Source organism: Channa argus, chromosome 15, assembly GCF_033026475.1.
Source record: "Channa argus isolate prfri chromosome 15, Channa argus male v1.0, whole genome shotgun sequence".
Taxonomy (NCBI): domain Eukaryota; kingdom Metazoa; phylum Chordata; class Actinopteri; order Anabantiformes; family Channidae; genus Channa; species Channa argus.
In genome coordinates this window covers 7042206-7065881 of record NC_090211.1, presented here as the reverse complement: position 1 = coordinate 7065881, position 23676 = coordinate 7042206, and the positions used below count along the sequence as shown (strand labels likewise).

Below are 23676 nucleotides of genomic sequence, written 5' to 3'. Positions count from 1 at the left end.
GTCAAGTGAAACACCGTAGAGGGTCCTAGGGTCTGCACACTGTCAGTGTCAGACCACTGTAAAGTAACCCACAATGACTACTCAGGGCATGAATTTCATAATAAAACACCCATAAAATCGGTAGGAACTATTTACATTTTGGGGGCATTTGAGATATGGGCAAATATAGCAAAATTCTTTCATTTTTTCAAAATGGTATGTAAAAACAATTTAGAAAGGGTAACTTTTAAACCGTAATGCTTTTTAAATGAACTATTGTCGTTAAGTAAATGCAGTATGGCTACTGGATCAAGAATCTGGATACATATTGACAGTAAGTGCTCTGCAAATATTTGAATTATATGAATTAAATATTTTGGGCCTACTATACTAAATGTAGTTATAATTTCTCCATATAGCCTAAAGGATCCCACAGATAATGAATACAGTCTCTAAATTAGCAAATGAATAATTATGAACAAACATCTAACACATTTTGACTGCAACAAAGTGGGGAAAGTATGTTCAATTTGGGGAGTTTGGGCGTAAACAAAACGATTCTTTCTAACAATTCCTTGTTGACTATGTTTTATTTTGAAATTCATCTTCTGATGTTACTGTAGTGTGGATCGAGTCACAGAGGACTCACCCTGTCAGATTGGAGACCACCTCAGTCCACTCTGCTCCAGGTCTGCATTTAGTATTTTCTTTTAAATGTGACATAGTTCTTTGTGGTGAAATAGAAATGTAACCTTATTTCCGTTTTTGTCCTGACTAACTCAGGCTGAATTGACGCCGCTATCAGTCGAGGGGGCCGTGGAGGGGGAGTGGATCCAATGAATCCAGCGCACAGGAGCCTCTTCTCTCGTCCTTATCGTGCAGTGTAAAACATGAAGGAGAACGATGCAGTTATAAAACAAAGTGACGGATCCTGCACACCACAGCTTTTCTTCACAACTCCTCCTAAAACGATTCCCTCCACTGAGTGGACGACTCTAAATTCTAGGAAACCCGTTTGTTTTTCTTTTTAAAGCTTGTATAGTTTCCCATATGCCTTTTATAGCGTCCTAGTCTACTTTTTTAATATTATCATCTTACTACATCCTGCATCTGCTGTCGCCCTGGCAACCAGTGCCCCTCTCCATCATTCGCCAGCGCTTCATCCTTCACCATCAGCGGCGGGCACCAAGAGAAACTAAAACCCTCTTTTATACTGGAAGCCGATGGTTGTCTTCGCGGACAGTCCCTGAAGCATCTGTTTATTTCGTTTGTTTTAATTTATTTAGATAAATAGTAAGGTTCATGTGTCGGAGAAGTCTTATCTTCCAGCACCAAAATGCCTGTGAGACGCGGTCATGTTGCGCTCCAGAACACCTACCTGGACACTATCATCAGGAAATTCGACGAGCAGAGTAAGTGCGCATGAAATGAGTTACATCCATGTGGTGTTGTCCAAGTGCTGACACTGCCACAAATAGGTTAACACATATTTTTTCACTTTGTGTCATCCTATTAATTCGAAGTTTATTTCATGTATAATATTTTTTAATTAAATATAAGTTAGTTCCTGTTATTTGAAAGGGAAGTAAAAAGTCCCTGATAATGGGGACTTTTGGGCATCTTAGGGCTGTCATCACGATTAACGCGGCTGAATTTACATAAACTAATTGTTGATGTGTGTTAAACCTTAAACACGTATTTGTGGATTTATTTTAAGAAATTCAACAGCCTGTATTATATTTTATTGAATATTATCAAACTTCTTTCACTGAGGCCTCAGAGTCTAAACTGGCCGCAGACCGACTGGTTGTTGTTATAATTTTATACCTTATCGACTTTTTATCAGTAATGTTGACAGACGCCTGCTGCTCCGTTTATGTTTCAGGCTGCTCACTTGACACCTTACATTATTTTTAGTTAGCACCCATATTCCACTGGCAGCAAAGACAGACCACCTCACACACTGAAAAAGAAAATAACTAATTTGTGCTGCAAGCTGTAGTAAAACACCTGATGTTGTGATGTTGCCTTGGAATTCGTCTTTTGATCATCGCTTCATAGCTCTGCCTTTCAAGTCAGTTTTTCTCTTTTCCCCTTGCTGCATTTTCCCCTTTCCTAAGTCACAGTGTGCTGACTGGTTGTATAAGATTGGAAATAACTGTCATTCAGATTCTTACCAAACATGGCAAAATAGCTGATTGCTTTCTTAGTGGAATCAGATCTGGGGCCCCTGCTTGAATCTGTGAAGATTCTTTGAGATCGCTCTCTTATATAACACCTCTACTGTATGTCCCAAAATGTGTGCATGAGCAGCCTCACACACAGCCAGGTGAGTGCACGTGCCACAGAGGTGGTGCTTAGCAACGGTGTGACGATCAGTGTTTCCACTTTGAGCCCCAGATAATGACTTTGGACAGGATGTGCTTTCCACCAGTGGAGCTCACCCCTTTACTTTGAAGAGAGGGACTGACAGAAGGGTCCCCTCCTCTCATCTGTGTGCCCACCAAACAGGGAGAGCTGTTTAACCCAGTTCCACCATGGGAAAATAAGAGGGATGTAGAGGTTATGTATGTACTTTTCACTCACCTCATTGAACTCCCCCATTAGCAGCCCTCGAACAAAACTGTCCTAATGCACTTCACAGTAGACACATTACAATTGTCAATAACAGGGAATGGATGGTATAGGAGCGTATAACTACTATTTAGGATTTTAAATTACTGAGATAACAAGATATTGGTGATACGCACCATCAAAGGTTCAGCGGTTTAGGGAAAAACACGATTGTGACATGGTTCAGCCACAGTGATTCCCAAACCCTGGAAAGTGTCTTGTGCTGGTGGGAAGACACATCGGAATCTACTCCAACAAATACATATTATATATTATATGTGTGTGTGTGTGTGGGCGACCCAAATACATTTCATATACTTTATGTGGAATATCTAACAATACATTGTGTATGTGTTTGTACAAGTATGTTTAACCAAAAAAGTTAATACAGAATTGAGAGAAAAATAAGAAAATATAAATAATTCAAATTATACATCTAGCTGCATACAAATATATGCAAATAGCAAACATGTGGTACTTCAGTTAAATAATGATTAAATTATGTCAGATAAAATCTGAAGATGTCAACCTGCAAAGTTACATGAGAGCAGGTGTGACGCCATCAAACCTTATATTAAAGTGCCCACCTGCTCCTCTTTAGTCACTTGGGAGAAATTGTGATGCTAATAAGATTACCTCCAAGGAAAGATGGACTGTATTAGTTCCACTTCAGCTGATTGTCGACTGCAGAGAAGGAAAGCTTGTTCATTATAACACCAGACTTCATCAGTTAAAAAGCCATGCAGAACATTTCGAACAGTGTGTACTTAAAGAGTATTTGAGTGAGCAGTAAACTGTGAAATTACATAAAATTATAAAATGCAATAAGAAGAAAGGAACATTTTATTACTAGATCTATTGCCAGGCACCTTAACCGACCTACAAGAATCTTCCCCTATAGCTCAGATCTAACAGCATGCGAAGTTTGTGAAGTCACATTATAACCAGGGTAACTACCTAGAAGTTTCCTACACTTGCTAAGATTGTCCAAAGGTAGATTAAAAATACTAAAATTGTGTTTTGATTTTTAAAAAATGTATACAATGTCTTTTATTTTATATTCCAGGAAACCTAAATCTTTTTTACCAACTTAGTTTGTCCCAGTCAGTGTGTATATTTTCAACGGGAATATCTTCCTTTATTACACTAACTTATGACACAGAACTTCCTTTGCTTGTCAGATCACAAGTTTGTGATCGCCAATGCCCAGATGAAGGACTGTGGCATCATCTACTGCAACGAAGGCTTCTGCCAGATGTTTGGCTTCACCAGGGCTGAAATAATGCAGCAACCGTCTACCTGCCAGTTTTTGGTGGGACCTGGCACCATGAAGAGCGCCCTGACCCAACTGGCACAAGCCCTGCTTGGCTCAGAGGAACGCAAGGTGGAGATCCTCTACTACTCTAAGGAAGGTAAAACAGCAGCAGTCTCTAAAATCACTGTTATGAAAAGACTTGTTTGCATCATGTTTTGTGATGTTTGTGATAAGTTAATGAAGCCAGGACAAATGACGCGCAACACTTCAAATGACTATTTTTATGTGAGTTCTTTATTTCCTAAATGTTATTATTTTATTTCTAGTGTTTATTAGTTAATTATAGTGTTTGTTTAATTGTTCTATTTCATAACAAAAGTACATTTTCTTCCCACTGATGGATAGTGACTCGAGTTTAACAAAATGAGCAATTCCAAAAAGAACGCAGTAGAAGTCCAGTGCAAGTTATAGGTCCTATACAGTAGGATAACAGGCTTCAAAAAGTGGACATAATTGTGGCAAAAATAGATTCAAAACTGCACAAAAATAAGCTACAAATACGGCAGTGGCACCTCTGTAGGCTGAAAAAACTGAAAACATTCACAACTCTACATAGCATGGTGCTCAACAACATTTGAAATTACCCTCGTACCCACCATGCTGTGTGGCATGTGTTTTTAATCCACAAGCATCCACAATCCGTCAGCAATAGCAGCTATTCCCAGTCAGTGAGTGGCCCTGAACTCACCGCACTGCACCGCTCTGGACACAGTAATACTTTTTCCTCTGCTGTTCAAACTCGGCAACTGCAGCAAGACTGCCACACCACAAAATCTAGTCGACAGGGTTTTATTTACAGAATGTAGATTATTTTCACTGCTTGTTTACATTTATGCCTCCTTGATGTCTCTCTCCCATTAGTTCCTTCTTCACCTGTTTATCTGTCACTGCCTCATGGACACTTGGAAACACACCAGGCTCAGGTCGATCACAGTCACCCACCATAAACCCAAACACTTCTACTGTTTACATATAAATATACATAGACATCCACACGTCTTTTGTTACTTTGGCTGTTTGGGCATGAGGCGTGCAATCTAGAGAGCTGTTGTCATGGAAATGCAATCAGCATGCCAGCTCAAATCCACTAAGCATCTATTTGTTTTGTCTCCTGCTTCCTGCTGTTCTCCCAGGATGAACAGGCAGAGAGCTTTTCGAACAAGTTGACAAAGTCTGCAGCTCCTACAGGCCCATTTCTTACTTTACATCCAAAATAAATTCTGAGAGTTCTCGAACTGTATGTGTGATTGTGACTAAAAGCAGGCATTCATGTGTGTGTGTGTGTGTGTTTGTGTGTGTGTGTTATTTGCCCTGTCACCCAGTTCTATTTTTATACCATACTGATTGCAGTGTGAAGTCAGACCTGATGAAAGTGTTGCTCATTTAGCCTTTGGCTTTCCTCATTTTCCTCCTTTTCTCTCTCTTTCTTTTTCTTTCTCCCTCCTGAGGTTCACTCCCTAATGGCCCACTTAAAAGCACAGAATCATAAAAAAATGTTTAGATGGCAGTGACAGCTGTAGTGTGCAGAGGTATAGCAGAGGATGTAGAGGTCACTGGTTCAAAAGTTGGTTTCCCGCTTATGTGTCTGTCTGCCTTTCTGTGTCTAAAGGGACCTGCAGACCTTGCCTGGTGGACATTGTCCCTATAAAGAATGAGGAGGGCCTTGTCATCATGTTCATCCTCGACTTCCAGGAGCTAAAAGATCCTTCTGTCAAAAAATCAGGCCTCATGCAGAGAGTCACCCAAGGATGGGTTCACTGTAAATTCTTTAAAAATGTCTCTCAACATGTATTTTTTACATATTTAAGAAACATTTTCAGATAAATGTAATCTGTAGAAGGTACGTTTGTTAGAGAGGATTTGGTAACAGCTGAGGTGAACACGGAGTTTCTTCCTCAGGTCAGAATCGCAGGCTGAAGATGAGGTTGCCGGTGCTGAGGTCCATGCATCGACCTTCACTTTCCAAAGATCAATTTGAAGGAGTTGTTGTGGACTATCTGCAGGTGACGTGGTGTACACATAAATACCGCATTCTACTGCAGCACTGTACACATGATAGGAGTTTCAGGATCCTGTACAAAAAATAATGCTGCACTGCCTCTACACTGACTGTGCATGCACGTAGAGCACAAAACACAAACCGTTCTGCAGTCAAACTATGCACTGGCTTTTTGAAACGCCAGCTATTCTGCAGTGGCACATATTGGCTGCTCTGATTCTTTGCTTGTACTTACTGCTTTTTGCGTGTCTTAAAACACACTATAGACAAGAAGGAGGGGAGGAAATGTACCATTTTTGAGGTCATATTTATTTCTTCTGTTTAGACTATTCCTGTTTTTAGCTAAATCGCTTCTTGTGTAAAACAATTTCCTGACATACTTTCCATTTTATAAGTTGAAATGCTTTGGCAGCAATGATACATTCCTTTCTGTTTGCAGGTCTACGTTCTGTTTCAGGTAGATGAAACAGAACAGAGAATACAATACCATTTAAAAAAATATCCTCTTGTTAGAAATGGCGCTTTGTATTCTGCATTTGTTTTATATAATTAGGTTTTTTGTCTGTGCGTGCGTACATAATTTTTCCACATTTGTTCTCTTTCCTTGACAGCCAAATAGTGAGGAAGTGCCCCTCCGAGAGTTTCGGATTCCATCGAAGGAGAGCTGTATGCAGTCTGAGACAGAGGCTCTAATAGAACAGGACCTGGATCCCCCGTCTCCTGCAGCCCAGTCCTCCACCAAGAGACGCTCCCTTCTGGACCCAGGAGTCGCCTTCCCTAGGGGGACATTACCTCGGAGCTGTTCTCGAGACAGCGTCCGCAGCCTACGCCGTGCCTCGTCACTGGATGACTTAGATGGAATGAGGGCCGAATGGAGCAGTCGATCTGGAGACCCCCGAGCCACCAGCAGTGAGTCCGAGCCTCTCAAAGGGAGTATGTGGTTATGTGGTACTGACTTACTTGAAGTTTTATTACAGTAGGTTATCCTGGGTGCATTTGTCTGTTAGAGAAACATAAATATCTTTACTTAAGCGACAGTATATTTGAGTTGACTTTAAAGAGATCGTAACGGGCAACTGTCAGCCAATCATAAAGTGTTTTCCATAGGGATTTGTTGAATAAAAGAGTATTTGTTGAATAAAAAATAAAAAAGTTAAAACAACTACAACTACAAGTTGCTAAATATTGTTTAAGCAAGAACTCACTAATCAATCCCTCTGTCAGTGCCTGTGTGCATGTTCATGTTTTAAATGAATTTCAATACTGAATGTTTTTGGATTTTCTTGAAGTTCAAAGTCATCTAATGTTGCTCCTCTCTGCTGCAGATTTAAAGCCCAGCACGCTGAACTCCACTTCCGACTCAGACCTGATGAGACATAGGACCATCGGCCGTATCCCTCAGGTTACCCTCACCTTCGGCTCAGAACGGATGAGACCTCCTTCCCCCACTGAAATAGAAATCATAGCGCCCAGCAAGATTAAAGACCGAACACAGAACGTCACCGAAAAGGTCACTCAGGTCACACAGGTAGGACGAAGCCTTTGTCTTCACAGTGGGAAAAGCGAGATGAGGAATCATCTCTTTTTTTCTCCCTTTGCTCTTGCTCTCATTCTGTGATCACAGCAACTGGGGTCCTTAATTTGGTCCTTGTTGTTGGTTGCTTATCTTTTTTATTTTAACACTGAAATAACCTTCAACATGACTTTAGTGGAATGACTGCATGCTTGTAATCAGATCTAACCTGTGTTCACGTTTCTTGTCATCTTTTTGCTTGATTGAAGCTTATTCATTAATATTTCTTCGCCCGTGTGGTGCCCAGCCACTGGAAAAAGAAATCGGAAACCATAAGACCTGTTTTTGTAGAACAAGAAAGAACTTTATTATGATATAAATACACTTCACTGCAGTTTTACTTAGATACAGAGGCATATAAGGCAGGTCATAGCTCTGGTATCAGTGCCGACTGTATTTTATTTTTGCCTCATTTCTGGAACGTGGATGGAAAGTTTAAGGACTTTGTGATTGATGGGTGTATTTTCTGATGCTGTTGGATAATTTCAAGTCAGCTGCAGACTCTTTCTTTAGAGGTTGTGACACTAAAGTAACTAGTGGCTTTATCTGTTTTGGCTGGTCCTAAAAGTGACACACAACTGACTGGGGAAAGAAATGATATCAGTCACATAATGTTTCTTCTCCTGTCACCCTGTTGAATAATTTCATCTCATTGATCATTATTGCAGTTGATCTTTTGGCTCTGTCGCATCCAATCATGGTCTCTGCACACAATTAGTTCAGACAAAGATGTCTATAAATGGTATCTCTTCTGGCTCACTGGAGATGCTAAAAGACATCTGCAGTCACAGGGTGAAATTGTGAAAGATTAATCTCACCTGAGGTGTGACATCCATGGCACCAGCGGCAGAACACTCTCATCGGCCACCTGTCATCACACCACGGTGTCAGTGTTGTGGTGCTCTGTTATCTCACACGCAACAGTAGAAGAACCACAATGGAAAAATACTACGATACAAGTAATATTTAAGCCTTTACAATTGTACTTTAGTAAAAAATGTCTCGGACACTACTAAATTAAAAGTAAAATGTACTAATCATGAAGAAGGGTTCTTATTTGTGTGTTAAATTCAAGAATTAAAGAACAGTTTAGTTAAATTATGAAGAGATGTTTGTAGAAATTCCCTTTGGTTTCAGATCAGATGAAATATGACATGCTCTTTGAATTATGAGAACAACCCATTCTTTTGTTAATATTTCATGTCATGGTTTGTGGAGTTCCTAAAGAGGGGATTTTGTTTTTATAAATATCCAAAGTAGCACTGTAAAATTAAGTGTATGGTAATACTATATTACTTTAGTGAATAAAAGTTTTTACAGTATATTAGACATCTGCACATCATGGCCTGTGTGTGGTCTGTCAACAGACTGTTTATCTGTCTGCATGCTATTTGTACAGTACAATTACCTTATGTGTCTGCTTTGTGACTGAATACTGCTGCCTTGTTGTTGATGGTGAGATCTCACTTATTCACTGCGGGAAGCAGAGTGGTATCGACAGCCGGCTGTGACTCACAGTACAATGTGGAAGCAACGTGGCTTCTGTGGCCCTGAAAAAAAAAAAAACTGACTGCACTAACAGAAGGCAGCCTGAACAGCCTGGTAGATCGCTTGTTATCTCAAGTTTGCTGACATCATGTAACAAGTTTGAATAAAAAGTGAATGTTCCTCTGTGTTATCACAGCGGCTGGGCATTTGGCTGCTGCTCAGTGGGGTTTGTGTTATGCTTCTGTGTTCATTACAGATATCTGCCTCTGGTATCTTCTCTGTTGACAGACCACACACAATATTTCTGACGTCTTTTACATACATGCTGACATTGATAAAAAAAAGTCCAGGACTTAGTCTTTGAAACTCATTTTTAACTGAAATAATTTCATATGTTTGGTTGTTGTTGTTTTTTTATTTTAATTGTATTTCTTCTTATCCTGTGCTGGGTCTGAGAAACATGTCTGGAGTTCTAATCTAAAAATCTGGAAGCTACTAATATCCAGATAATCCTTAAATTTAATCTTCTACACCCAAGCTGTCTCCTCCTTTACTATAAGGTAAATTCTTTGTGTACTGATCATCTGCAGCCCATGTGTTGCAGTGGTGGACAGAGGTCATCATGGGAAAAATGTTATGCTGCATATGATCGACAGGTTTTAAAACACACAGCTTCACAGCTTGCTACGCTTGGGGCTGTGTAGCTGAGTGCCCATGCTGAATCCTGGGCATGTGGTTTTAATGCTGTGGCTGATCAGTGTGACCTGTCAAAAGATTAATGTGTCAAACTCCACATAATGAGCACAGTGAAGCTCATCCAGGTGAAATGTCTTTGCTTTTTCTTCTTCACCACAGATGTAAAAATGACCCAGAAACACAAAAATACACATAAAAATGCAATAATGACGCAGAAACCATTGACTGATTATGGAAGACGTCAGTATTGTTGTCATTATTGAACAATATTTCTTTGTTATTAGGGTGATTTAATAATCTGAGGTATTGTTGTAATGGCAGATGGAAACTAGGCAGCAAAGACATTGGGGACTTACTGCTCAGTGTGTGACGGATGCATGCAGAGATTGTGTGGGTGTGCGGGGGGATTACAGACTGTCTGTGATGCTGTCTGTGGAAGAGGAGAGGATTTCTGGTGAGATGTAGTTATGAAAGCGGCTGCCACGAGGCTATTGAGCGGCACTTGTTGGCTGGACACCGCCTGTGACCTTGGCGTCTGGAGCTAATGGAAGTGGAGGATATGCTCTTTGTGCAACCTCCAACTGCCCTCTAAATCACATAGCAGTCCCCGAAGCCACCTTCATATTGGTACTAGTTTTAGTTTTTGCCCTGTTAAAACAGCTTGGATTGATTCACAGTATCTAGGACTAGTGGTGGTATTGAATGTTAGGCCCTGCAGGTCAGGTTTCAAGCTACAGTAATCGTTGCTGCTGCCATGTGGGAACAGTGTAGTACCAAACCAAGTGCAGGGTTTCTGAAGAATTATCACACTGTTGACTTGTAACTACTGGAAATGTGCTCCATTACGAAATAAATTCAACAATTTTTTTCATTAGCCTGTCTTTATAATTGGATTTCAATTGGCACCTTACAAAAAGGGAAATGAAGGTTGCCATTGATCTTTGTTCATATTGATTTGTCTGCATAACATGAAGCACACAGCGTGACTTGTAAAAGACTCACTGTAGAAAAGCCCCACCAGTGTGTGTGTGTGTGTGTGTGTGTGTGTGTGTGTTCTGTGACAGAAATGTGGTGCCCCCTGGCTTTTAATGTGGTAACAACAGGAGACAGTAAAGAAATCTGAATGTACTGTAGTTTAAATTGATTAGGACTTTATCAATTTATTTTTAAGTTGGCACTGTTTTTTCTACGTGTGTGCGTGACTTTTCGTGCAGTTGACATTGTTGTAATAAATATGCTCATATTTAAAATAGATGGTTTCACACATGCTAATTAGAGATTTAATTAAACAAATAATTGTAGAGCAGCTATTTCTTTGAAAATTTGTACATTTTTATTGATGTTGCAACATTGTCTGCAAGAGAATGAAAAATTGTATTGTTATATTTTTATTATACTAGAGATAAATCCTATAGCTAACAAGCTAATCCAATTGTTTGAAAAAAATATAAAACATGCTGTGAACATATAAAACATCAGAGGTACAGTTAAAAAAAGAGAGAAGAGTTAATGAACAATTTAATTTTTTTCTGAGACGATATCTAAAGACTTTAGAATTCTAAATTCTAAAGTCTTTAGACTAAAGAATTCTAGAATTCGAAATCTAATGAATTTAGAGTACATTTAATAAATTTTGTAAGATTACTCACAATAAGCCGACTGTGAGGTTCTGATGCAAACATCAGAAAATGTGCAAACCAATTAGAGATCAGTGCAATGTATCCAGGTATGAGTGAATAATCATAATTTCCGGACTAGTTGAAAAATATTGTCAGTACCTTGGAGTCAACAATGAATCCTAAAGAAATATTATGAAAAAACGAACTCTACTGTGTGCTTTTCTATTGTGTCCATATGACTTTTGTTATTTCCAGCAACTCCTGTTGCGTGTTTAGAATGACCTATTTAATGTTAGTGGTTGTTGTGCACCAGTGGAGGAGGAGGACGCCGTCACTGGAGTCACTGGATTTTTTTTGAGGAGGATCATGCAGTGAGGGTTGGGCTACAGTTAGGGAGGATGAGAGAGAGGGAGCAGGCGGGAGGGAGATGTAGACAGATAGACAGAGATTGCCTCCTGCCCCTCTCTCCCTCTCTTAGTCTTAGTCTTCTCCCGCTGTTTACCCTGTGGTGTGCTTCAGCATGAGCTTCAAGCAGAAACTTCAACCTGTGAGTATCCTTCATGGGTTCCTCACTCGCTGTAGTACATCCTAAACTCTTTTTTAAACACTTTCCTGTTTTTCATCCTCCCCTGATCTGTTTTCGTCTTCCACCTCACTCTTCCTGCTTTGTCGTTGTAGCTACACAAGCTTTATTGAGGTTAAGCTGATGCTGTGTCACCTTGCTAATGTGCCTCACTGCATTTTGGATTTGAGTTGTTCTAGTTTTTGAAAATGTAGTGCAATGGGTGTTGCACTAGAGCTTTTAGAGTGGAAGAAGACAAATACAGAAAGTCCCCTTGGTGAAAAGTCAAATTTCAGGAAGTTTCTTTATGCATGGTATATGCAGCATGAATATAACTACCGATAATGAATTAGACATGAACAAGTTTGCACTTTGCACTGTAACTTTATTCAAAAGTAGAGAAAAACATTTTTCTTTTATAGCTATTAAACTTAAACATTCTTATAATTGTAATTATTCAAGCTGCACTTTCTATTGCTATACAGAGAGCAGTCATTTTAAATATTGTACACAGGCTTTGGGTGTCGTTCAGTCTTCAGGCTACTTCCCACCTCAACTGTAGTTTCAATTTAACACTTGAAAATACACATGAAAATGCTTAAACAAGTAAACACTTGCGATATTAATTATAAAGTCAGTTGTGACAGAGAGCTGTTGCATGCAAACTAGTGTTGGCGGTTGTTCTCTGGCCGCCATTATGAAACAGAGCTCTGGATAACATCAATAACTTAACATTTCTTGTATGAGTGAACATTTGCTCGTGTATCTACTTTCTCATTACTGCATTGTCTTTTCATGCCTATTCATGATCGGTCAGTTTCTAAATAAATAATTCAAAATAATGTAAAAATAAAAGTGTGGTTTTACATCTTAACCTTAACTGCACATATTGTAGTCTACCACTGTCTAAATACTTATGACAGATCTGTTGTGCTGAAAGAAACATGCCTCTATTATTTAAGGCCATTGCATACCATGATGTAAAAATATACAACTCTTGATTATTCCCAGTGAAGCTTAAACCCACCATCCCATATTTGTACTTTCCTTTTTTTTTTTTCTTATTTCAAAATATGACCAAGTACAATTATAGGAGTTTTTAACTTAGTACTTTCACTGTTTCTGGTTTTCCTCCCAGCTGGGAAAGTGGATAGAAATATTTTTCTGACGTTGCAGCTAACAAGTCACTTATGTTTATGGCGTGCAGTTGATTCCAGTTCTTACTCTGGTCCACAATTAATGGACAGAACAGGATCACATGGTGTAACAGAGGCAGGTGAGGCTCTTGAAAAGGTCAGTTAGAGCGCTGGCTTAGTGAAGTACCTGTGGAGTGGAGATAGAAAGAGACCCTGTGAGTGCTGGGTTGTGATTTTTCTGAAATAAAGTGACGCAGTAGGCTGGTATGGCTGAGGAGGGTTTGGAGGGGTCTCATTCCTGCTGCTGTTGCCAATATCAGGATGAGAACCTGGACATGGAAGATTTAATTGTGGTATTGTTCAGGGAGATTGTATCCTACATTTTATTTGATTCAATAACTGCTGTCTTCCTGTTGTATGCTGGTCTGCCTGTTGATGCAATTTATAAGATTTGCATTTTGGTCTTTAAAGACATGAGATGTTTCTGTTCTTTCTGCTGCACTATTTTTTAGAAACTGAGCCAGTGGATGTTGTTGCTAACTGGGCCGTGACATTTTCCCCTGCCAATCTTGGTGAGAAGGTTTTTTTAGAGGTTGTTACTTAGCTTTGGGCACAGAATGTTATAAATTGCTTATTATCTTATTGGCTGGGACATAGTGTACCGTGTCAAGGAATAGGCAGTAATTTTTAGAGTGTGCAGCAGCTAATTTATATACACAAACTTTTCATTGTCAAAAAATTTTAATGTGCACATATTCTGAAAATAATCTAGACATTTTTGTTGCTTCATATCAACGAATGTTTTTTGAGAAGCTTACAATTGAGTTCCTTGTTTGGTTTATGTTTCTCATGCTCTCATGTAATGACCAACATGACACAAACTTCCTTTCAAACCTTCGAAGAGTTGGGTAAAGGAGGGAGTTATTAAACAATAGACCAGCTACTAACATGCTTTTCCTCATTATAATGTTTGCTAAAGCATAGACACTTTCCATGTTCATTTCTTAACCGATGACTCAAGGAATGGACACGCTCCATACTTCATTCTTCCTACCCCTTTTTTTCCTATCTGACATGTAGACTTTTATGGTTATGTTGTCCACTGTCCTTCCTTTGTCGTTGATAACAGCTTCTCCATGCTTTCCTTGTGTCCTCAGGTGTTGTCTCTTGGTGCTGATGTGCTGCCAGAGTACAAACTCCAGGCCCCACGCATCCACAAATTCACAATCCTTCACTACAGTCCATTCAAAGCAGTATGGGACTGGGTCATCCTCCTGCTGGTTATCTACACCGCTATCTTCACACCATACTCAGCCGCCTTCCTTCTTCATGAGCCGGAAGGAGAGCAGAGAAATGAATGCTACTACAGCTGCAACCCACTCAATGTGGTGGACCTGGTTGTGGACGTCATGTTCATCGTGGACATCCTCATCAACTTCAGGACCACTTATGTGAACCACAATGATGAGGTGGTCAGTCACCCTGGACGCATCGCACAGCACTACTTTAAGGGCTGGTTCCTTATTGACATTGTTGCTGCCATCCCCTTTGATCTGCTGATATTCCGCTCAGGATCAGAGGAGGTGAGAAATAATATCACCTCATGCATTTTTTTACCAAGCTAAACGAGCTTTATTCACAATGGGCAAAAGATGTTGTGCATAAATGAAAACAATTCATTTTTTTTTTGTATGCATCACAGTACATAAAGTCTGTGACCCAAAGAATTGTTATTTAGCCTCATATTTGTGGTCAACGATTCTGCTGTGAAAAGAAGTTAGAAGCAGTGGCTTAGATAAACCAGAAGTCTCCCCTCCATTCATAATTAGACTAAAAAGAAATGTCATTGTATTTGGTGGCCAGGGTATTTGTGTCCTGTGCCCAGTCTCTTTTCTTCTGTTACACTGACAAAACATTAAGGGTGTAAATTATATGGACAGAAGACCCTAGAATCAAGCTTCAGTATTTCAGAAAATCAAATAATAGAAACCCTGTTGCAGAAGTTAGTCAGGCATCCTTATAGCATTTCAAGTAGGATGAATTATAGAGGGCTCATTAATAATGGATTGAATCTGTTTGATTATATGATCTAATGCTTTGGCTTTATTTCTACACTACTTGGATTATAACATCATATAGTGACAATAACAGCTTATAACAGCACTGGAATTTTAAAAAAATTGAAGAGCCACAGAAATCCCTTAACAAGGAGAAAGTGTAAAAATATGTGGTTATCTTGTGGCATCATTTTGTTAGTAAATAACTTAGTAAGTAAAAACAGTGGATTACCCCACTGCACACTACAGCACGTGGCTGCTCTTCCTGCAGAAGGAGAGGAGAACAAAATACGTTTCAGTCAATAAGTCATGTTATTGTGTGAATAAGCAGGGAGAGATCTGTTACAGTTCTCAGTGCAGTAACACCAAGAACTCAGTTTGCAGTGCTTCACATCTGGCCCTTTCTGCACGCATGGAGCAGAGATAAGGAGACTGAGGCAACGCCAAGTTGAGGAAATGTTTGGAGAGCCAGTCATTACAGTGTTTGATCAACTTTGACATGAGTGAATTTGACACCCCCTCAATGATCCCCATTTGAAGGCATATTTTATAAAATGTATTTAGCAACTTTCTGTCTAAAATTCGACCATTAGTCAGAGGGTTTTGCTTCAGCTGTGTGCAGTCCTGCACAGTGAATCCAGATCACAACAGCAGGCCAAACTCAGCACAACATGCCAAAGAGTACAATTACTGCATACTGGCTCAGTCTGAACACATTGACCACTGTTAATAGAGAAAAAAGGCCTTTCAAATAAGGTCATAGAAGAAGGAACTGAGACATTACCTGACTGTGCCTGAAACAATTCCTGTCTTACTGGTGATTCCTTTAAAAAAATGAAAAAGTGGTATTGTATGGTTTGGCTTGGATGATTTTTGTTTCTTCTTTTTTTGTTTTTGCCAGTGATTTTCAGGCTGTATAGGGGTTGAGTGTGGGAGATATATTTGTATTTGAAGCCACGATTTAACTCTTAATATACTTTTTATCTGCAGCAGAAAAAGATTCCATTCACTTACAAAACATGTCACCAATTTGAGTCATTTTTTAACTGCGGTACAACAGCTTGTTAAAGTTAATAATAATACATCTCCATCCTCTAGCCCCAGACAACTACTCTGATTGGATTACTGAAGACAGCCAGACTGCTGAGGTTGGTGCGAGTGGCCAGGAAGTTGGACCGTTACTCAGAATATGGAGCTGCTGTTCTGTTCCTCCTCATGTGCACCTTTGCCCTCATTGCTCATTGGCTGGCCTGTATTTGGTACGCTATTGGCAATGTGGAGCGCACCGGCTCTGCACGCATCGGAGGCATGAAGATTGGCTGGCTGGACAACTTGGCTGACCAGATTGGCAAACAGTACAACGACAGTGACGTAAACTCTGGACCCTCAATCGAGGACAAGTATGTTACGGCCCTGTACTTCACCTTTAGTAGCCTGACCAGTGTGGGATTTGGGAACGTCTCACCCAACACCAACCCAGAAAAGATCTTCTCGATCTGTGTCATGCTGATTGGATGTGAGTAGTGTGGGAGTCTAAAATCAGAAATTTTTTAGCATGAACATGATTTCGAACAAATAAAATACCAGGTATAGTTCAAAGTAAATATTGGCCTGTTAAAAAGATAACTAAACCACTAAGATATGAATCCATATTGTGAATACTCAAAATTTTTATTCCTCTTTAAATTTCTTATAATTGCATAAATGCATCCAACATCAGTTGCTACATAATTATATTTTTAATTTACTGTGTGTTTTTTGGAGCATTTGTCCTAACAAAAACAAACAAACATGGAAACAGATAGAGGGATCTAACATGCAACACAGCTCTTAGGCTGGATTCACTCACACGGTATCAAGTATCAACCATTTGGTCCCCAGGGCAGCTCTAACATGCAGTGTTTTTTGTCCTTTGACCTGTGCAGCCCTGATGTATGCCAGTATCTTTGGGAACGTGTCTGCCATCATTCAGAGACTGTACTCTGGCACTGCCCGATACCACACTCAGATGCTGCGGGTCAAAGAGTTCATACGATTCCACCAGATTCCAGGAGGCCTGAGACAGAGGCTGGAGGAGTATTTCCAACATGCTTGGTCCTACACTAACGGCATTGACATGAATGCTGTAAGCTATTTGGGACATACAAACACACACAGTTTGGAACAGTCTGGGGAGAGCTCTATATATGGGCAGTGGGTAAGGGTTAGAAAGACTGCTTTATGTTGGAAAATAGATGTTTAGACAAGACTGAAATAGGTCTGTCCAAAGTTCTTTTGCTTTTTGTAGTTATACAAACACTTTCAGTTTCAAATTCAAACTTGTTGGTTCTCATATTTTAAGACAATTAGGGTTTATAGTTTAGCGGAAGAGTCTGTGACTGCAGCTCCAAAGGTTTGAAATCTGGATTCCCCCGGAATTGTTTTGCTCTTTCTGTTATCAAAATCCAAAACTACAACTGCACTACTGGCCATTCAGCTGTAATGAAAAGAACAGCTGATGAGGATGCATTTGTATTTTTTTAATACTATGTTGTAAAGTGCAAATATCTGTTTATTTGTGCTTTTTCATCGAAATAGATGCAGTTCAAATGTTCTTCACACTGGGCGGCAAATTAAAATCAAAATTGAAAGAGAAAAGTTAAAAAAGAATTGAAAATTTAATAAATATCGGATAGAAATATATCTGGTAGAATTTAATAGCTGTAATTAATTCAGCCAACATGATTACCACATGCAGGATGTTTCAGGGCCTTGGTGCCCTAATCTAGTTGTATGTGATGCTCAAAATATTTTCCATGAAAACACCATGGAGTGGGATGTAAACAAACATCCTTACATAAATGTATTAAACGGGAACATGAATTAGCAAACTTGCTAATGTGTCAACGTTTTTCTGTCTTACATGTTTTCAGGTCTTGCATGTTACATTGCAAATTATTTTCTTTCAGAACAAAAAAACTTTTCAATGTTTTGGTTTTTCACACCTTCAACTTTCTTTAGCTTGAAACAAGATTTAATATTCATACAAGTTCATTTTAGGAGCAAATTTCTGCCCCTGATCACAGTGGGGGTGTAGCTCATTGATAGTGCATTTGACTGCAGATCAACAGGTCCCCAGTTCAATTCCGGGCGTCACCTTTTCCACACATAAAAACTTCCATTGAGTTTTCTACCTTCGGAGACCCAGTTTACGATGATGTGCGTCACATTGCTGCTTGGGCATGCCCTGATAACAGCAGCAGAGCATGACACAGCCAGAGAGCAGCATTAGCGCCTGCCAATTCAATGTTAGAATAGATAATCACTTTGAGCTGCTGTCCTTTGTGCTCTCCCCGAATCAATATGACACAATGCTCTCCTTCTCTTACCCCTCACTTTGTTTTTTGATATTTGTCCAATTCATAGTGCATTTTTTACAACACAAGAATGTGCAGAACAAAAGAAAAATAACATGGAGAATTTGTTTAAGTCAGAGTATGCTCTCTGTTGCCCTGCAGGTTTTAAAGGGTTTCCCTGAGTGTCTGCAAGCTGACATTTGCCTACATTTGAACCGCAGCTTGCTGCAGAACTGCAAAGCTTTTCGCGGGGCCAACAAAGGTTGTCTTCGGGCTCTGGCAATGCGGTTTCGGACCACCCATGCTCCACCAGGTGACACTCTGGTCCACAGTGGGGACATTCTCAGTGCTCTCTACTTCATTTCCAGAGGCTCTATTGAGATCCTCAGGGACAACGTGGTGGTGGCCATACTAGGTGAGCTACAATCCTTTACAGCATCTGAAACCTATTGTTTGTTATATGTTTGCTAAATGCCAATAAATGAAATATAAATACAATAAAAAAATCACATCATAGTTCACTTTTTCACAACACACATAAACACACACACACTATTCTGTGTGTTGCCAGAGGTGTTTGGGCACAGCTCCACTTCCATTCCACAGTGTCATTGATCATCAATAGGCCCAGCACTCACATCCAGGCTGCATAGGTCATTTCTTTTCCAGTTGTGTTTGGGGGCGCCATTTGCTTGTGCTGCGCTGCAGTGAAATTGATGATCAGTGTCAATGTGGACCTTTTTTCACTTCTTTTGAATCAGAATCATTCATCAATATGATGTCGGTGAGCTGTTTCTGTTGCTCACTGATGAACTTTCCCCACGATTCTTTTATACTCTTTTTATAGGAAAGAATGACATCTTTGGAGAACCCATCCATCTGTTTGGGAGACCAGGGAAGTCCAGTGCTGATGTCAGAGCTTTGACTTACTGTGACCTTCATAAGATCTTAAGGGACGACCTGCTGGAAGTGCTGGACTTGTATCCTGACTTCTCTGACATGTTCTGGACCAACTTAGAGATCACCTTTAACCTGAGAGATGTAAGTGCCACTAGAGGGCAATGTTACCCACTAGTATAAAATGTTTGTCCCAGGTCCTCAGAAAAACACTTTCAACCAGTCATCTCACAATATTGTTTAATGAAAGCTTCATCAGAATCTTCTAAATGAAGATAATGAATATAGATATATTTCATTTTTGCACTTTCTCCTTCTCCTGCAGTACAGGTCCATGCCAGCTGTCTCTTACTGCCCAGAACCCAATTGGTCACAAACCATCACAGGATGAAAAAAAAAAATTATTACCTAAACATACCTCTTAGACCAGTTGTCTGTTTTCCACCTCTTAATGTTTTGTTGCTTCTCCATCTTTATGTTTAAAGTGACTTTCTATTCATAGTGTATGTCAGTCCTATTATTTCATGTAAGCATGAAATCAGATGTGTATTTTTGAATTACTGAAGCTGATATGTATCAGGCAGATAGAATAAACCAGCCAAGCAGGGATTCTGAATGTAGCTACCGCCGGACGAGACATCAGAGAAACTCCCTGCGGCGGCGAAATCGTCCAGGTGAGTGAGGGTCAAAGGCTTACGTACTGCATTTCCATGTGTATCTGTTCGATGTCTAATCTCCACTTTTTCATGTCCTGTCCGTACTGTGGCTCTAATGGTATAGATGGGATGGATCGTGAGGACTCTTACCCAGATCAGTCCTGTGCAACTGGAAACCATCACCGAGGCACAATCGCAGGATCCCATTGGGATGAGCTGTGCAGCAGCGCAAGTATTTGTTCACAGTCTAGTGACGATGAGATTAAGCCTGTGGGACAAAGCAAAGTAGAGCTGTACCCCCCTGGAGGTGATGCCAGAGATTACCCCTCGACAGTGGTCAACATCCTGCCTCACAGTGGACCGTCCACTGGGATGGGACAACCTTTAGATCTCAGCGGTCCACCATACTCAGGTAACGAAAATCAGTTGAAATACAATTACTTCATTGGTCATGTGTCAAGTCTTCAGTAATGCAGCCTTTAAACACTTTAGAGGTTTGCCAAATCATTTGTCAAATTGTAATTATTATAAACATAATTTTAAATGTGTACAATCAAACTTGAAAATACAACCAATGTCTATGGGAAAATAAAGAAATATGAATGAAACCTAGAAGCTAAAAGTATTTGATTACAAGGTACATGTTACACATACTACGCATGTTTCTGTCATTATACCTTTAAAAAGGTAAAAAAAAAGGCACCAGTTCTAGCAAAACTAGAACTGAAACTAAGTCAAATATTATAATCTTGAAAAAATGCATTAACAGAAACAGTTCATTAAATTAAATTATTCACAACTAAATAAAATACAACAAAATAAAATTGGCTCCTTGGGGTAAATAAAGCTGCTCTGTACACTGAGTACTCCTAAAAAAAATTAAATGACACATTTTCTGCCCAGCTGTAGCTCAGCAGCTCAGTATGTCAGGCCTGTATGGCTACTGGCCAGACCGCAGAGCCAGTCATTTCTCTGAGGCCCAGCGACGGCCCTCATCAGTCAGAGCCAGTTTCTACCCTCCGAGCTGTGCTGAAGACCGGCCCAGTGAGTTGGAGTCCAGACTGGAGCTGCTTCAGTCCCAGTTAAACAGGTGAAGTTGTTTAATATTTGGGAAATAATAACATAAAAGTTAGGGGGCACCTGGATTTGAACCTGGGACCTCTTGATCTGCAGTCAAATGCTCTACCACTGAGCTATACCCCCTGTCTCCCTTCTGGCATTATTTCAACAATTCATTTACATGCTAAAGGCTCCTCCTTCCCATGTCCCTCTCTGTTAGTTTCCAACTGTGAGTGAAATGCATCAGCTGCAGGAAGGAAAGACAAATAAAGATAAAAGGTCAGAGAGACAGAGAGAAGCCCATAGTGGACACTATTGAAAGAGCAGATGAGAGGAATTTCTAGTAAAACCAAGTGAACTGCTGCATCCAACTTCCAAATAACATCAAGATGTTTCACATTCATTGATGTCTCCCGTCATCTCTGCTAGGCTGGAGACCCGTATGACAGCAGATATCAATGTGATCCTGCAGCTGCTCCAGAGGCAGATGGCCCCGGTCCCCCCAGCCTACAGCACAGTGTCCCCCAGCCCTCATTCACCTCACCCCAACACCCTGTACAACACCGGAGGACCACCTACCATCCACACTGTCCCTCCAATCCAGACAATGCAGATCAACAGCACTGTCTCACTTCTACAGGTTCTGCATTCAACTCCACATTCACACACATATGCACAGTTGATAAAATATATATACATTTTTCAAACTAAATTTCAGGAAACTCACTTTGAGATATAGGAAATTGTTCACAATTTGCTATTTTCTAATTCACGACAGTAGGTATGTATGTACATGCTGTGAAAATCATGTAAATATTGAACAACTCTCAGCCAGAAAGCTAATAAGTGTGTTTCCCAAAATGTCTCCCCCATCAAACTATCCAGTCTGATCCAGATTTTATTTGTTTATCTGTTCTCTTTTTCCAGAGTCCAGAATCTGACATCAGGCACAAATCCAAGGACTCGCTGTCCAGTGGAATCCACCTCACTGTGGCCTCTGATGACACTATGTCCATGACGCCAGAGGCCAACCCACCACATCTGCCCACTTTGGATCTCACCCCCCCTCAATTGTCAGAAGTCCAAGAGTCTCCTGGACTGCTATGTGGCAGCCAGCGCTTCCCTTCACTTCCTGAGCATCTGGAGACCTCCACAGCGTTGCAGGAGATTCAGAGGCATGTGTCTGACCCTCTGCTTCCAGGCAGCTAGAACACCCACTGACACCACCACTGAAAAAGCCTGGACAGCCATATGTCCCTCAGATTGTTACTTTTTTCTTCCTCTTCTTCAATCCCTTCCCACCTGTTCAGATGCTGCTGAATGGCATAGGAAACTTTGCCTTCCAAGTCACTGAGGGTTCAGAGTGCCTCCTGTTTCTAACAGGCTTCATGGCACTCTCAAAGGCTGCTATTGATTTGTTCTCCCTTCACTCCTGAGCTCCTGTGCAATGAAGAGATTGTTCCTGCCCAGCTTGGAAGGGAAAATAAAATATGACTTTCCAGTATGCACATACACCAGAGTCAAATAGTCACTGGATCTTGAAAGCTACACAAGCTACATCCCAAACTGAGAAATCCTTGAAGAGAGGTGAAATGTCAAAGACTGCTGATATGTTTGTTGTGTGAACAATCATCTGGTTTTACTTTATACTGAATTGCACATTAAGAGTATAGATATTTTTTTTAATCTCAAATTATTTTCACAAAACTAGACATGTATGGGAAACATGAAATAAAGGTCACAACTATGAGTTTTACAAGTTAAAGCTTGTTTTGATGTATGCAGAAAAAAATATCAGAAGTCATAAGTGTCAGGATGCTGGGCCAAGGTTTAGTGCAACGTTGGAAACAAAGACAAGTGTGATTTTTGTCTAAGGTTAACATGAAACAACCCTTTTTGTTAAGTTTAACTTTTGATCATGAGGGTGTTTTATAACGCACACAATCAAGCAAAGCAGAAAAATCATAGTTTTATGTACTTTTAAATGTAGCTCTTACGATTTTGTGTTAATCATGACTGTTTTGCTTGGTTTCCCCCCAACTCTGCACTCTTCATCACATGTTAACTATTTCTGAGACATGGTCACATAGGTTAATACTGTACAAAATGTGTTTATCTGAAAGTGCCAACATTAGAAGAGTTGTTCTCCTGATTATCTTGATTCACCGAAGAAAGACAGAAGGGTAATGTCACTGGAGTGACATTAGTGACATGGACAATGTCAATCACATGCAGACAAAGAAACGTCATCTCAAGGCATCCTTTGCTAAGATGTTCCACCCATAAGGTGACTGTAATGGCTTATTTGCATTTATAATTCTGTATAATGATTGTTGAAGCACAAATTCCTGTTATTTATCTTTTTATAGATTAAAGACACACTGCTGAGTTACACTGGGAGTCAAAACTGGTTTTGTTTTCCAAATGTTGTCCCAATCAACGTTTTTTCTAACTGCAACACCTTGACTCGAACATTCAAGTAAAACTGGCCTAACTGAAGTTTTACGCACATAAAACACTTATGTAGATGTAGGTAGCAATGGTCTGAAAATACTACTAATATTTTAATAAATATAACACTTCTGTTAAAGAAATTTTTTATTTTTACTTTCTCAATTAATAGTTGCACCACCACGTCAGATTTACCTTGTGATATAGGTATTATCACAGATTGTACAGTTAATATATGTAC

The 23676-nt window shown here is 39.9% G+C and overlaps 1 protein-coding gene and 1 non-coding gene across 3 annotated transcripts; one reads left to right on the top strand and one right to left on the bottom strand.

Moving 5' to 3' along the window:
* Positions 1-616: 616 nt before the first annotated feature.
* Positions 617-23378, top strand: kcnh6a (potassium voltage-gated channel, subfamily H (eag-related), member 6a). 2 transcript variants are annotated; one of them, XM_067477855.1, is made up of 17 exons: positions 617-668; positions 763-1391; positions 3774-4004; positions 5517-5666; positions 5807-5910; positions 6518-6839; positions 7232-7434; positions 14138-14563; positions 16136-16553; positions 16963-17162; positions 18535-18787; positions 19220-19413; positions 19850-19943; positions 20050-20337; positions 20829-21015; positions 21414-21624; positions 21912-23378. In XM_067477855.1, the coding sequence occupies exons 2-17, from the start codon at positions 1316-1318 to the stop codon at positions 22191-22193; spliced, it is 3639 nt and encodes a 1212-aa protein (XP_067333956.1). In that variant the 5' UTR covers positions 617-668; positions 763-1315; the 3' UTR covers positions 22194-23378. The 2 variants fall into 2 exon arrangements, with proteins under 2 accessions (XP_067333956.1, XP_067333957.1); XM_067477856.1 differs by having other exon boundaries at positions 618-668; positions 6518-6815.
* trnac-gca (transfer RNA cysteine (anticodon GCA)) lies at positions 21057-21128 on the bottom strand. The gene has a single exon. It is a non-coding gene; the product is annotated as a tRNA-Cys (tRNA).
* Positions 23379-23676: the final 298 nt, after the last annotated feature.

What these genes read in the sequence shown, in the direction of transcription:
- kcnh6a (XM_067477855.1), top strand. Translation starts at nt 1,316, where the DNA reads ATGCCTGTGAGACGCGGTCATGTTGCGCTCCAGAACACCTACCTGGAC. An exon ending in TTGTTGTGGACTATCTGCAG is followed by an intron (nt 5,911 to 6,517) that starts GTGACGTGGTGT and finishes TTTCCTTGACAG; the next exon opens with CCAAATAGTGAGGAAGTGCC. An exon ending in TCACCTTTAACCTGAGAGAT is followed by an intron (nt 19,414 to 19,849) that starts GTAAGTGCCACT and finishes GATATGTATCAG; the next exon opens with GCAGATAGAATAAACCAGCC.